At 30.8% G+C, this 13,550-nt stretch overlaps 1 protein-coding gene across 8 annotated transcripts in view; it reads left to right on the forward strand.

Moving 5' to 3' along the window:
• The window catches only part of LOC145314110 (uncharacterized), a 415,520-nt gene that overhangs the window by 70,750 nt on the left and 331,220 nt on the right, over positions 1–13,550 (forward strand). For all 8 annotated transcript variants that reach the window (XR_013877630.1, XM_080153896.1, XM_080153899.1 and 5 more), the window contains exons 2-5: positions 8,072–8,226; positions 8,482–8,603; positions 9,120–9,309; positions 9,423–9,733. Coding sequence is in view for 7 of the 8 variants with exons in the window: in XM_080153896.1 (XP_080010022.1) it covers positions 8,482–8,603; positions 9,120–9,309; positions 9,423–9,733 (623 nt within the window). In the remaining variant the exon portion in view is untranslated. The remainder of the gene's footprint in view (positions 1–8,071; positions 8,227–8,481; positions 8,604–9,119; positions 9,310–9,422; positions 9,734–13,550) is intronic.

Genomic DNA, 13,550 nt, shown 5'->3' on the forward strand with positions numbered 1-13,550 from the left:
AATTATGAATTTAGTCTAGATTTGTTACCATTTTGTAGAGATTTGAATACTAAATTTAGATTTTATTTACAAATTAATAAATAATGATGGTCAATTCTTAAAATAATATGTTGTTAAAAAGTAACCAACTTCTTACATTTCTTAAAAAATGCATTGCAAGAATGGCATGTTTTAAGGAACGAACCCAAGGCCCCCTTTCTTTACCATCTTCGGATGTATTCTTAAATTTTGCCTAGCACATTCATACCCTATACAATAGTCAAATACATACACATACAAGCATCTTATACAAATATCTCTTAACTTTTAGGCTGGCGATATTTCATGAAAACCACGGCTGCTACTCTAGCAATTATTATATTTTTATTATTTAAGAGAAAAGATGGAGGGTAACTTACACCCATTCAACCCCCTCCCAAAAAAAAAAAAATTATATTGTATAGAACAAAATAAAATTTGGGGGAAGGAAATTCAATATTTTTCAAGGGACTGTTTTTCTTAGAGTCACAGTTTCAGTATCCTTAAGCAGGTATTTTTTTTTTGGTTGGGGGGAAGAGGTTTGATTTTCTACTCTTGCTCTTGAATAACAATGGAGTTTCCAGAAATTTGCAAACATTGAAAATTTTTGTCCTACCTATCATCGTTGAAAATTGTTGGTTATTGGAAGTGTCATGTAACAAGAATTTTAATCATCCTCAACGAAAACCAATGGGTTTACACAAGTAGACACCAAAGTAATTAAAATAAAATTTACAATTAATTATTTAAGATTTTGCTTTTTATCATATATGAGAATAGTTAAATCCGAACAACTTTAAGTGATTTTTACTTTAGTACAAATTACAAAGAGAAGTTATAGAAATGGATGAGGAATAAACGACACGTACATGATGTAACAATGAGAAAAATTGTCGTCAATTTAGGTTGCAATTTACCCCCGCATTTATTAGTCAGGCCGTTTATCCAGTAGGAGGAAAGAGGATGGGGTAAAAGGGGGGCATGGGGGATATCGTAATTTTAGTCAGCTACAGTGCAGTGTTCACTTTATAATAGAACATGTAGATCCAAGTAATAATACATCCATTCTTATAGTTAGATTATAGATTCTTAAATCTGCTTTAAAATTATACATTGTCAGCCAGTAGGTCTGGTTATACATAAACTTTGTTAGAGACGTCACTTTGACTTAAAATTTGCACTTTCTTATTGTTATACACAAACTTATAATAATAACAATTTACTGTATTCTTACTAATCAAGGAATATTAAACATAAGGTTAGAAATTTGATATTTTTCATATTCAATTTACCTATCTTTTTATCCTTGGCTTGTTAAAACAACAAGAACAAAATATTACAACATTAGCAAAACCGACGAATCCAATGAAATATCAATCAAGAAATAAATTATTTGATTTTGTGTTTTTAATAATTTTTTTTATTGTTATTTTCACTTTTCACCTTTTCATTATCAGAATCAACCAACAAATACATATAAAGGAAAATATTGACCAAAATTTGCAAACTTTAATACTGAAAATATACTAAATTTTAAGTGAATAATCTTTGATTTTAAACCTTAGCTTGTATTTATATTTAATTATATCCAAGTATGATGGACAATATAGGGGTGCATTCACTTCCGTATATTATCATATTTGCTTAGTGTTATAAAAATGGATATATTACTTGGACGTTACACTAGATCATCATGTTTACTAAAAAAGTGAAACTCGTAGCTGGTTAAATAATAATTCCCCCTTCCAACCCCTTTACCCTATCCCCTTTCTTCATACTGGATGAACGAACTGACCAAAAATTATATTCATTTTAGCAACCTAAATTGAGGACAAAAAATGTATGTGGTTTTCTAGTTCAAATATATATTCTTATTTAATTCGTTAGCATTATTTACTCCCTCTACCCTTTTATTAAGAAACCTTTTGCAAAAGGTGCTTTCATACTTATTAAAAAAAGACAAGTAGAATTTGTATTGTTTAACAGTTAGGGAATTGAATCCATTTTTATAGAAGCAGAAATATAATCTATGATTATGGTTTGGACTCTCTAAAACTGTAATCTACCCTTCCACTTTCCCCTCTCTTGGTGAAGATATCTTCAACGCCGATACGATTTTTGAAATATAAGATTCCACTTTTGTCTCTCTTGTTGAAGATATCTTCACCAAGAGAGGCAAAAGTGGAATCTTAAATTTCAAAAATCGTATCGGCAATGAAGATATCTTCACCAAGAGAGGCAAAAGTGGAATCTTAAATTTCAAAAATCGTATCGGCAATGAAGATATCTTCAACAAGAGAGGGGAAAGTAGAATCTTACATTTCAAAAATCGTATCGGCGTTGAATATATCTTCACCAAGAGAGGGGAAAGTAGAATCTTACATTTCAAAAATCGTATCGGCGTTGAAGATATCTTCACCAAGAGAGGGGAAAGTGGAAAGGTAGATTACAGTTTTAGAGGGTCCAAACCATAATCATAGATTATATTTCTGCTTCTATAAAAATGAATTCAACTCCCTAACTGTTTAAGATAGAAAATGCCTCCTTTCAAGTAAATTGAAAATAAAATGTAAGTCTTACATATCAGAGATTTATAGGGATTAGACAATGGCCGAGAAATTAATGTACATTCCCAATGCAAATTGCCCCTTCTATAAATTACAATAAGTAATTGAAACCTTTGGACACTCAACTAATAAACCAACCAATCAAAATTCAATAAAAGTCCCACAAGTTGTTATGCCTACAAATAAGAAAACGCTATTTGGTGACTTTGGGGACTATTATAATAAACAGCCCATTGTCCCCTCCCTCCCTACATAAACACACAGAAAATAATTAAGAAATAGGCTTATCTGTATGTAAACTTTAGATTAGAAATCTCAAAATATAAATTTTGGCGGCGGCGGGCGGCGGGAAAACGGCGGCAGATTTTCTTATAATTTTAGTAGGTCATAAATACTTGTAAGAAAAGCTTATGTTTAAAATTTGAAGTCTATAGGTCAAAAATTGCGGTTTGAAGAGCTATTTAAAGATTCCTGGGGGATCAGGACCTGCAGGATCATACTTGGACCCTGAAATTAACTTGAACACTTAAATTTCATATAGGTATGTACTAGTATAGGATATTTTAGCATTTGGTAACTTAAAATGCTTAGTTTAAGGCAAACAAAATATTTTTGCTCTTTACCTGTATGACCCTTCCAGGTTTGCTGGCATCCTGTGCCAGCCAGGATGGAGGTATTCAAAATTTCGCTATTATATTAAAAGATATATGGATAATTATTGCTATTTAAATAAAATTTTAAAATATACACTCTCTATGATTTTTTGTCATTTTTTGGCTTTTCTGGAACACGGTGCTGTTATAATATTGACGTATATTCTTTATTGTTTTAAAGGCGCAAAAGCACAATCAGAAATAAATACTAAAATATGTTAAATGATAAAAGCGAAAAGTGGAATGGTTAATAAATGTGGTTTATATGACTTTAAATACTTGTGCGGAGGTAGAGACACACCAGACAATAGTCACTATTGATTCATATACTTGTGTGTAAACTCATTATGATTGATAGCATACTCATTGGTGTTCCATTAATCTAGCAAAAAATATAAATAAGAGCCTGATTGAAAGACCAATTATGTAACCAGCAGGGATGATACTAACACGCTGAAATAAAAAGGACAATACTTTAGTTTAAAAAAAATATTAATTAGACCTTAGAAGTACATTTTTCCATTTAGAGCTGGGAGATGAAGATATTTGATAGTAAAACATTTACCACGAGCAGCAAATTCAATACAATAAAAGGAAATCTTTGTATTTGCAAATAATATAGTCTGAAAATTATGATACAATGAATTTACACCTCGATCCATCGCCTTTTCATATAAGACTTTTAAATTGTCAAGAAGTAGTTAGGATGATACTGTTAAAAAGAAATTTTGCGAATTTGTCTATTTAATCTTTTTAGTTGTTCTCACTTTTTATTGTCTCTTCTTTGTATATTTATACATTTGCTGAAGTAAATTGGTTTAAAATTATATAAATTATTATTTATTATTATTAAAATTAAAATGAATTTGATATGAAACATATATCATATTTTGATTGATTTATAATAATAATCATTTTAAAAATATTTAAATATAAATTTTCAAATAAACTATAAATTAAGTATAGCCAACAAGTGAAATCAAATTAAATGTTTAAGGATCAGAAAAAAAAACTAAGCTTCATATGGGTTTTAGTTTTGTGATGTGATCGTTATTTCTCCTTCAATGAAAGGAAAAAATAGAAATACATTGATGTTAAAAAGGCACAACAAAGAAAAACCATTTTACCATTCTGAAGACAATTTAAATGTCCTTAAGAAATATATGTCCACCATTTTAAAAGATATTTTAAGATGTAGCCAGATAGGGAAGGTATTAAAGAAGGTGTATCAACTATTTTTTTTATAGCTAGCCGGTTCTTTTAGTAAGTAGTAGATGTAAAATTTTTCATAGAATTCAGATATGCAATCGGTTTTTTTGTAGACCTCTTATTTTTTAAGTAATTTAAGTTTAAAAAAAAAAAAAATTAAGTCGATTTTAAGGTACTAAAATGCAACAAAAAAAGAAAGAAAATGGTCATTATGAACAAAAATAGTAAGATCTTTAATTTGACACCTTACTTTTTCAATTCTGTCAGGTAATTATTGAAAAAATCGATTTTTTTAAACCCACGAGAATAAAAACTTTGAACTTAATTTTATTATTTCACAAATAAAAAAATATGGGTTCATATATACCATTAGAATCAGAAAAATATTACGAATCCATTGTAAGCAAAATTGAAAAAAAAAGTTTACAATATAGTATATAAACTACAATAAAAGGAATTATATGAAAATATCATATTATGTTGTACAGGCAACGTCTTAATTCTTCAATTGAGTATAAAAATGGGAAGGGGGTAAAGAGGGGGTAAAGAGGGGGTAAAAAAGGGAAAACAATAGTGTTGTCTGAACAAAAAAAATAATTGGCCATTTCTGTAATTTTTTAATTTTTTAATTTTTTTCAATTTTGCTTACAATGGATTCGTAATATTTTTCTGATTCTAATGGTATATATGAACCCATGTTTTTTATGTCTGTTTGAGAAAATATTTAGGTCTAAAGTTTTTATTATACCGAGGTTAAAAAAATAGATTTTTTCAATAATTACTCAACAGAATTTTAAAAGTAAGGTGTCAAATTAAAGATCTTACTATTTTTGTTCTTACTGACCATTTTCTTCTTTTATTTTGTTGCGTTTTAGTACCTTAAAACCGACTTAATTATTTTTTTAAAAAACTTAAATTACTTAAAAAATAAGAGGTCTACAAAAAAACCGATTGCATATTTGAATTCTATGAAAAATTTTACATCTACTACTTACTAAAAGAACCGGCTAGCTATAAAAAAAAAAGTTGATACAACTTCTTTGGAGGATTTTTTTCCTCACTTGTGGAATATAAAACTGGTTCTAAAAATTATTAAATACATAGCATCACTTTAAACTATATCCGAGTACTTTGGTGATACTTTTCTGTGATGCCATGAAAAGTAGAGATCTAGAAACCACCAAAAATAAAACTGGTCAAAGATCAATATCAGCAAATCAATCCTTGTCAGCTACTTATAGAAAAAGCGTAGCTGCTCTATAGGTTGATTTGTCTTTGTCAATTTCTTTTTTTTATAACAATCATCAACTGTTAAAAACCTCAGAGGCAGAAAAATATTACTATCCTTTTAGTAGTGTTGTAATAAATTTATAGACAAGCATTTATTATACTTTATCTCTTGAAAAATATGAGAATTGGTCTCAAAGGTTTTTATAAATCTTTTAAGTCAAGTTTCAACAAAAGACTAAGTAGCTTTTTACAATTTTATCCACTAAAAGCACATTTGATAAATTTACAATAGTCGATGAAATGTAGATAACCATCTAACACAATTCTAAATAGCCACTGAATGTTAAGATATTTCATAGTATTTCTTATCGTCTTATCTACTTTTCTATAATTTTATATTTTTTTTTCTCACTTTTTCACAATTTTATCACATTTTTACTTATCGTCCGATTCTCAATTATGTCCTTCTAAATATATTTTTTCTGATTATACCTAAAAATCTATGATATACTTGTCCGTCTGTCCGTAAGTCACGAAGTAGGTAAACGTTATTTTCTCGGCTTCTTTTTGAGATAGAAGGTTGAAACTTCTTGTCAACATTTCCATCTGTATGGAGCATAATTAAGCATAAAATGAAAACAAAATCTGGCTGTACAAAATTTTAGCTGCTGTTTAATGATCATTGTACAGCTGCAAAATATAATAAATTTTTTTAAGCTGCGAATACGCTGCTGCTATTAAAAATTTTGCATTATAAAATTTTACTGCCAAATGATTACTATTATAAACGATGTTTTATCAACAAGAATAAAAGATAAAAGCTCTTTTGATTTAAGAAATAAATGCACAGCACTTTAATGTCATCCTTTTGAAAGTTAACCATTAATAATGCTTTACTGTCACACAAAAAAAGAAATAAAAGGATAATCATATAAACATTTTTGGATCATGGAAAGAAAACGAAGTAGAGGGTTTCGTATTTTCACAGTAGCCTTTCTCCTACTTATAGCCCCTGCGGGGGGACTCTATCCTAACCCTATGGGGCAATCACCAACATTTATCTAAATTAAGATAAAGCAATCATAAGCTACTGTGAAAAAACGAGGAAAACCCGCTATTTCATTTTTTTTCTCCATGATCCACATTTTTAAATATTATGTTAGCGTAAACAACTCAATAGAAAATTAGACTACCTTATGATATTTCAATTTAAAAGTAAAGTGGAATCTTTCTATCCAAAAGGTAAACCTATCCCGAGAGAGAGGGGACAATGGGAGGTTTATTACACTGGTTCCCAAAGTTTTATAATAACCTTTTCTTATTTATTGACTTAACAACTTTGGAGACTTCAGTAAATTTTGATTGGTTGATAATAGTTTCTGCTTTCAAACGTTTTAACCACTATATTTGATCTAAAGATATTGTAAGTATTATCATTTGGGATGTACAACAATTTTTCGGCCATTGTTTTATCCCTTTAGATCCCTTAAACCTATCTCAATTTCGTAAAAGTTTTATCATAACACTATTTGAGAGTCACAACCAAAAAGCAGTTTAGAAAATGCATCAAAACCTATTTTCCTTAACCCCTTATTCCTGTAGAAATACTATAAACTATTCTGTAACTTTTTCCGCCACATTCTACACGTCATCTTATACACTGATAACATCTCCAGTACACACAAATAAGGGCGTGCACAGTATTTGGTTTAGTGTGGGGAGGAGGTTGGAAGGTAAAATTGTTTCATGATAGTTTTTCCATAAAAGAGAATAGTCATTTCTCGTAACGTATTATAAACAGCTTTTCGCGGATATATAATGTACAATTATAAGATTAATCCCAGTTTTTTAATCCCGAGATGCCGAAGGCATGGGCTTAAAAAACTGGTTGTAATCTGACGATTGTACATTTTTATATTTGTAGAAAACTGGATATTATACGATGCTAGAAATAATTTTTCAGTATGGCTGATAAGCGTTTTTTTTTTTAAAATAGGCTAGGAGGGTGTGGTTGGTGGGGGGTTACCCCAAACCCTTATGACATGCACGTCTATAGAAACAAATACGTAAAATGAATTCAAATTGCTCACAGGGCAGGTTGAAGAAATTAGGCCCTTTTAAGATACAGATTTATATTAATTATACCACTTGATTAGAATAACCTTTTTACTTTTGGTTTATTATTTGCAGGAACAAATGGATATGTGAATGTTGTAAAATATTCTGTTTTAAATTAGAATGATTGTAGGAAATTGGCTTATGGAGATGTCTATACATTGGTCTGGACTCACCTAAAAGCAAAGACAGACAATCAAACATTTACCTACTTAAGTCTTGATAATTAGCTTTTTAATTATTTTTAAACACAAGAAAAACTCGCAATTTCTATTACAGATACAATAAAAAGTGAAATTCCTATGAAACCCGTGAATAACAACAAACAGTGATATGGAGTGATTTAGTGACAAAAGTGTATATAAGAAAGTAAAAATAGAATAACAGTGATTAATTCAGTGATTTAAGAAGTCACAACTCTAAGGCGAGACACGGTAAGTTTCTTTTCAATTTTTAAAGGATTGCGTGTTCTTTAAATCTAAGCTTTTCACACTCTTTGTACTTGTCCGTATTACTCCTTCTGTAAGTATAATAAATTATCAAATTATTTGAACTTCTACCTGCACTGAAGTAAGTTACAAGGTAACTTTTGGTTAAAAATTTGTACATTGACTTTTAAGTTTCGAAACCTAGCAATAAGCAAAGGGGGTTGTTTAAATTTATATTTTAATTGATATTCATATCACTAGATGGAGTCGCGTAGCCGCTACGGTCACAAGAAGACCAGGAAACCAACAAAATACAATCCCCATCCGGTCAGCTTCGAGGAAGCTATCATGAATGAGGAAAATGAAGAAGCAGAAAATATGAGGTAACATTTATATTAGACATGTGAATGGACAAACGGTAATTATAGAATAGGTCTCTGGTAAGAGTTAAAGGCTATCAAACGTTAAGTAACAAAAAGGCATTAATTTGTTTAGAAAATTACCTATTGACAAAAATAAGTTATCAAAACAATTATTATTTTACTCCTATATAAAGGTTAAAAGGTTTAAAGTTAATTAATTGCAACTAGCTGCACCCCTAGCATCTAGAAATGCTGGTTACGAAAATTGAAAAAAATAGCAAAAAAACATTCAAAAGCTTTAATCTATAAATAAATAGGCCAAGAACAAAATGGGAATTTTGACTATATGTAATAGGATAGAACACAGTAATAGTGTCTGACTGATTATGACGTAACAAAAAAAAAATTAGCCAATGAGAGGCCGTTATTGACCAATGGTAAAATTTATAGTGGCCTCTCATTGGCTAATTTTTTTGTTACGTCATAATCAGTCAGACACTATTACTGTGTTCAATAGGATATTATAAATAATTTTAGAAGCCCTGAAGTGAGAAGCACAATTAACGGTGGACGTACATCCCGCGGATCTCTGGGAAGCCGGGGCTCGACCTCTGACTCCACCAGGAGCTCTATAGCCTCCAGCAGGTCCAGTATATCCTCGGAGGCCGCCAGAGGATCCGTTACAAGCTCCGTTGACTTAGAGGCTAAGAATGCTCATATTTATCAGGTAAATTATAAAATTTATTAATCTTTCATGGTAACCGCCTTCCCTATAAAACGTCAATTATTCACCTGTATACTTTTTTTGAAACGAAAACTACCTTGTACTTTTATCCACAGGATCCACCAAGAAGACTTAGCTCACTAAGCCGCGAGCAGATGCCTAAAAGCTGCCTGAAAAACCGCACCAACACTAACGTGGTAACGTCCACAATGACTGTGGCCGCCAAGGACCCGGATCCTACCGGGGCCGACACCACCGTTGTCGGCAAGAAGAAGGAGCTGACTGTGTTCCAACACCCGGATGTGCCATTCCTCCAGATTTCTATTGAGTCCAGTCTCCATAGGGATAGGCCGGCGGCTGGGGAGGCCGTTTCTGGCGGCCTTACTGTGGACAGACAGGCGGGCAAAGGACACAAATTATCAGTAAGGTAAGGAAACTTTATTTACATTCAAATCTTCAGGTATATGACAAATAGATCAGCAGTAATTACTAAATTTAATAATTCTGTAATAAAACCAAACACTATTTATAAATAATATTATTTAAAACTAGTTAAATTTTTTTTAAATAACACAAAAAAACTAAAAAAAAATGTTTATACAAATGTAAATTGCCTAAAATTTAAATATTAAAATAACTGAAGCATAAATCCTGCCTATATTTTGAAAAGGGGAAGCCTTTCTATTCATATGTTGTGTACATCAATACACCACAATTTTAATGAAACAGTAACAGTTTTACTTTTGGTGCTTGCCCTCAAAGTGCCTATCGAACCATGAACCCCCTGCCTATATTTTTAAAATAAATTATGGCAATCTTCGCTTTAGTGGATGTTGTCATTCTAGTTCTTCTAAATAGGAATACGAATTGTAAACTGTAAAGCTGTGTACATGTAAATTATAAAATGTATTTACATTTTATGGTAGAAAACCACAGGCATGTAAAGAAATAATGATAAAATGCAGTGTTTTTACATTGCTTTAAAACTTCTAAGATATTATAAAAATCATCTTGAGGTTCAAAATACAAAGGTGTATAACTAATTTGACTTTGGGGGAGTCTACCCCACCTCCCTAAGAGAAATCGCCCTTGAAAAAATGCCTCCCCCTCTAAATTATTTTTATTTACTTTTTCTTTTTAAAACTAAAATATAAAATGGAGGGTCAGTCTATCCCCTCCTTCCATTCTCTGAGAGCCCCTTCGGGCCTATAGAGGCATTGCCGTTAGTAGTAAAAAAGGAGATGTAAACAGAACATAATTACAGAAAAAAATAAACAATCTAGAAAATTAATTTTGTTGTTGTGTATACACGTCCATAAATGATGTGCCTTAAAGTTTATTGTAAACGTGTAATGTTAGCAATTTGGGGATAAACCGGCAATAATTCGCAAACCCGACCCATGGTCATTGGTCAGCAGGGATACAGGGATAAGCAATTTTTCGTAATCAAGTTATAAAGCACACAGGAACACCCTGAAAGCCAAGAATTAATATGCATTATTAAAGCAAGATATTTTTGTTTGGTTTGGTTACTGAAGTTCAAATTTACTGATGCCTAAAGTCCTGATAATATCCAACCAAACCTTTTGACCGCTTTTTAAACACTATGTAGTTAGATGTTTTAAACATAAAATTTATGCTTTTAGCCTGGCTCATTTTGTCAAAACAATAACTGAACAATTATTTACCTATCGTTCTGGCAGCGGCGAAGAGAGTCATTTTATTTGGGTAGCTCCACTTTTCCGTGAACAATATACCTTAGAGGTGTAGGAGTTCCCCTATAAATAGTCTTTCATCTGATTAAGAATAATACAGAGCTTATTATATTAGGGCAACAAGTCAAGCCGTTAACGATATCTTACTAGAAAGAAATAGGTAAAACATGAGCATTCCATAACGCAACTTGTATAATTGTTTCCTAGCTTTGGAGTTTTTGATCCGGCTAATGTTAATATACAAAAAATAAGTGAAGAGTTTTCCTTATTGACATTTTATAATAATTTTGCATAAAATTTAAACAAAATCAAAATTTTAAATATTTTGGAGACAATTTTGTACATCATTAGGTAATTTAAATACCATAAAATACAAAGAAAACAAGGATTAGAAATCAACAAAGCCAGCCATTTTAAATCAAAATATTTTCTGAGTAGATGTATATATTTTTTACCTTAACCATATGATGCTTTCCCTCAAAGTTCCAACCGAGAACAGACCCCCCCCCTCCTCTCTTATATATTAACTTAATTGAAATAAGGTTGTAGGGTTCTCTTTGCAAAACCCTTGCGGGACTACCCTGTACCTAATATTACCTTACCTTACCTAGCCTATTTTGATAATGAATTAAGAACTAGAAAAACAAACACCCCCCATTTGAAGATTAGCACCACTGCGAATTTAAATTTTTTTTGCAAAAAAAAACATGCATTTTATGGGATGGCGCGTATTCATACATAATGTAAATTAACAGCGTAGCTACACTATAAATAGGGCCCAGAAATACATTATGTATGCATGAGTGCTTTTTTCATAGGCATTAATTGAAGTTGTATTTCTTCACTTTTAAGTAACTTGTTTCTTTTGTAATAAAACATGAAGTACAATGTACTATTTTCATTTCATATGAGATTCACATTTTAAGTTTTAACAGCTGTGCTATTTATATACAAAATTATCCTTGTAACTAATTACCTGTATTGCATATTACCTCCTAATGAATAGCAACAATTTTTGGCCAAATGTATTTTGTAAAATTACACTAATTAGCTAAATCTTAAGGCTCGGCAGATGAGCCTTACCCTCCAATCAAAACCTGTTTGGTTGCATAAGAATTTAAATTCAACAGGCTGATTTACATCCTAGAAACTGGATGAGACACCAAGCTGATTTTCAAAAGTTTCATAATATTACTTTTCTGTGGCTTATAAGGTGGCTGACGCTCGGCTGCCGAGCACTGCTTAATATCCTAATTTTTGGCCATTCGTTGCAATTCATATTGGCCTTAAAATTAACAAATACATAATTTTGAAAAATACAGAAAAGGGAACAAGAATATTAATGTCCATAGCAAGAAAGTGAAACAATTTTTAGCATTCTTAGAATAGCGTGGCACCATGCAAATATTACTTACATTTATCAAGATCCTAAGCTTCAAACTGACAGAAAACGTTCTGTAAATTTATTAATTCTGATTTTATTAGTAGGAAACCCTAAACTATGTAGAAAACCTATAATTCAAAAGATTTGTAATAATGAATTCCTTGGATTAACTTTATAAGGATGTGGTTTGGATGCTTTCAATGTGTATCAAGTCCAGGATACGGGGATAGAATTATGGAAGATAAATTAACCTTTTCCAAATTGGTTAGTGTTCAATTATTCCTTTGGTTACTTGGATTACTAGGTAGAGAATTGGATTGAAGATTAAATTAACTGTCATTGACCATTCCCATCCTGGTTGAACCAATTTGGATTGCCATCATGGTTGTGGCCAGTTTTTTAGAGAGCTACCAAAGAAAATGAATGGATAGAAATCTAGATAAGTAGCTCTTATTTAGAATTAAATCAGATTTTTATATTATTATTATTTGATTCTTTATTAGTCTTAATTTTTTACATTTTTATATTGATATCGTCCAAATATAGCACAAAGACAGAGAAAAAAAACAAAAAGCACAAATATAAAAGGATAGAGAGAGAGAGAGAGAGAGAGAGAGAGAGAGAGAGAGAGAGAGAGAGAGAAAGATAAAGAGAGATATGAAATAAAAAAGAGAAAAATATATTAATGCCAACCAAAAACAGTTTTTTTAACGTTACATTCTACTTCTACTAAATTCATCTATGACTATAGCTCTGGACTTGATCAAAGAGAATATGTTAATTCTATATTCTGATAATCATCTTGTGTTGAAATTTTGATGGACCTTTTTTGTTGTACGTTTTTTTTTGTTGGGTCGTGATTGTATTTAAGTTCAAATGTGTTTTGAGGTACCACAGGATTTATCCATATTGGAGTATTAGAACTGAACCATAAAATAAAGAGTTTGTATGTATATTTTCAATAAATAATCGACCTGAAACTTTTACAAAAAGTGATCCTTTTCTGAAAAAAATTATCAGATGAAATTCTAATTAAGAATTTTGAAATGGTTCTAAAATAACTAGTTTTTGTAAATTAATTATCTGTTTCTTCAATCCAAGATGAATTAATCTGTGGGTTCTTTAATGTGTGTTTCAGTTTTTTT

Source organism: Acartia tonsa, chromosome 3, assembly GCF_053477335.1.
Source record: "Acartia tonsa isolate MP-2025a chromosome 3, ASM5347733v1, whole genome shotgun sequence".
In the NCBI taxonomy this organism is placed as follows: Eukaryota; Metazoa; Arthropoda; class Copepoda; order Calanoida; family Acartiidae; genus Acartia; species Acartia tonsa.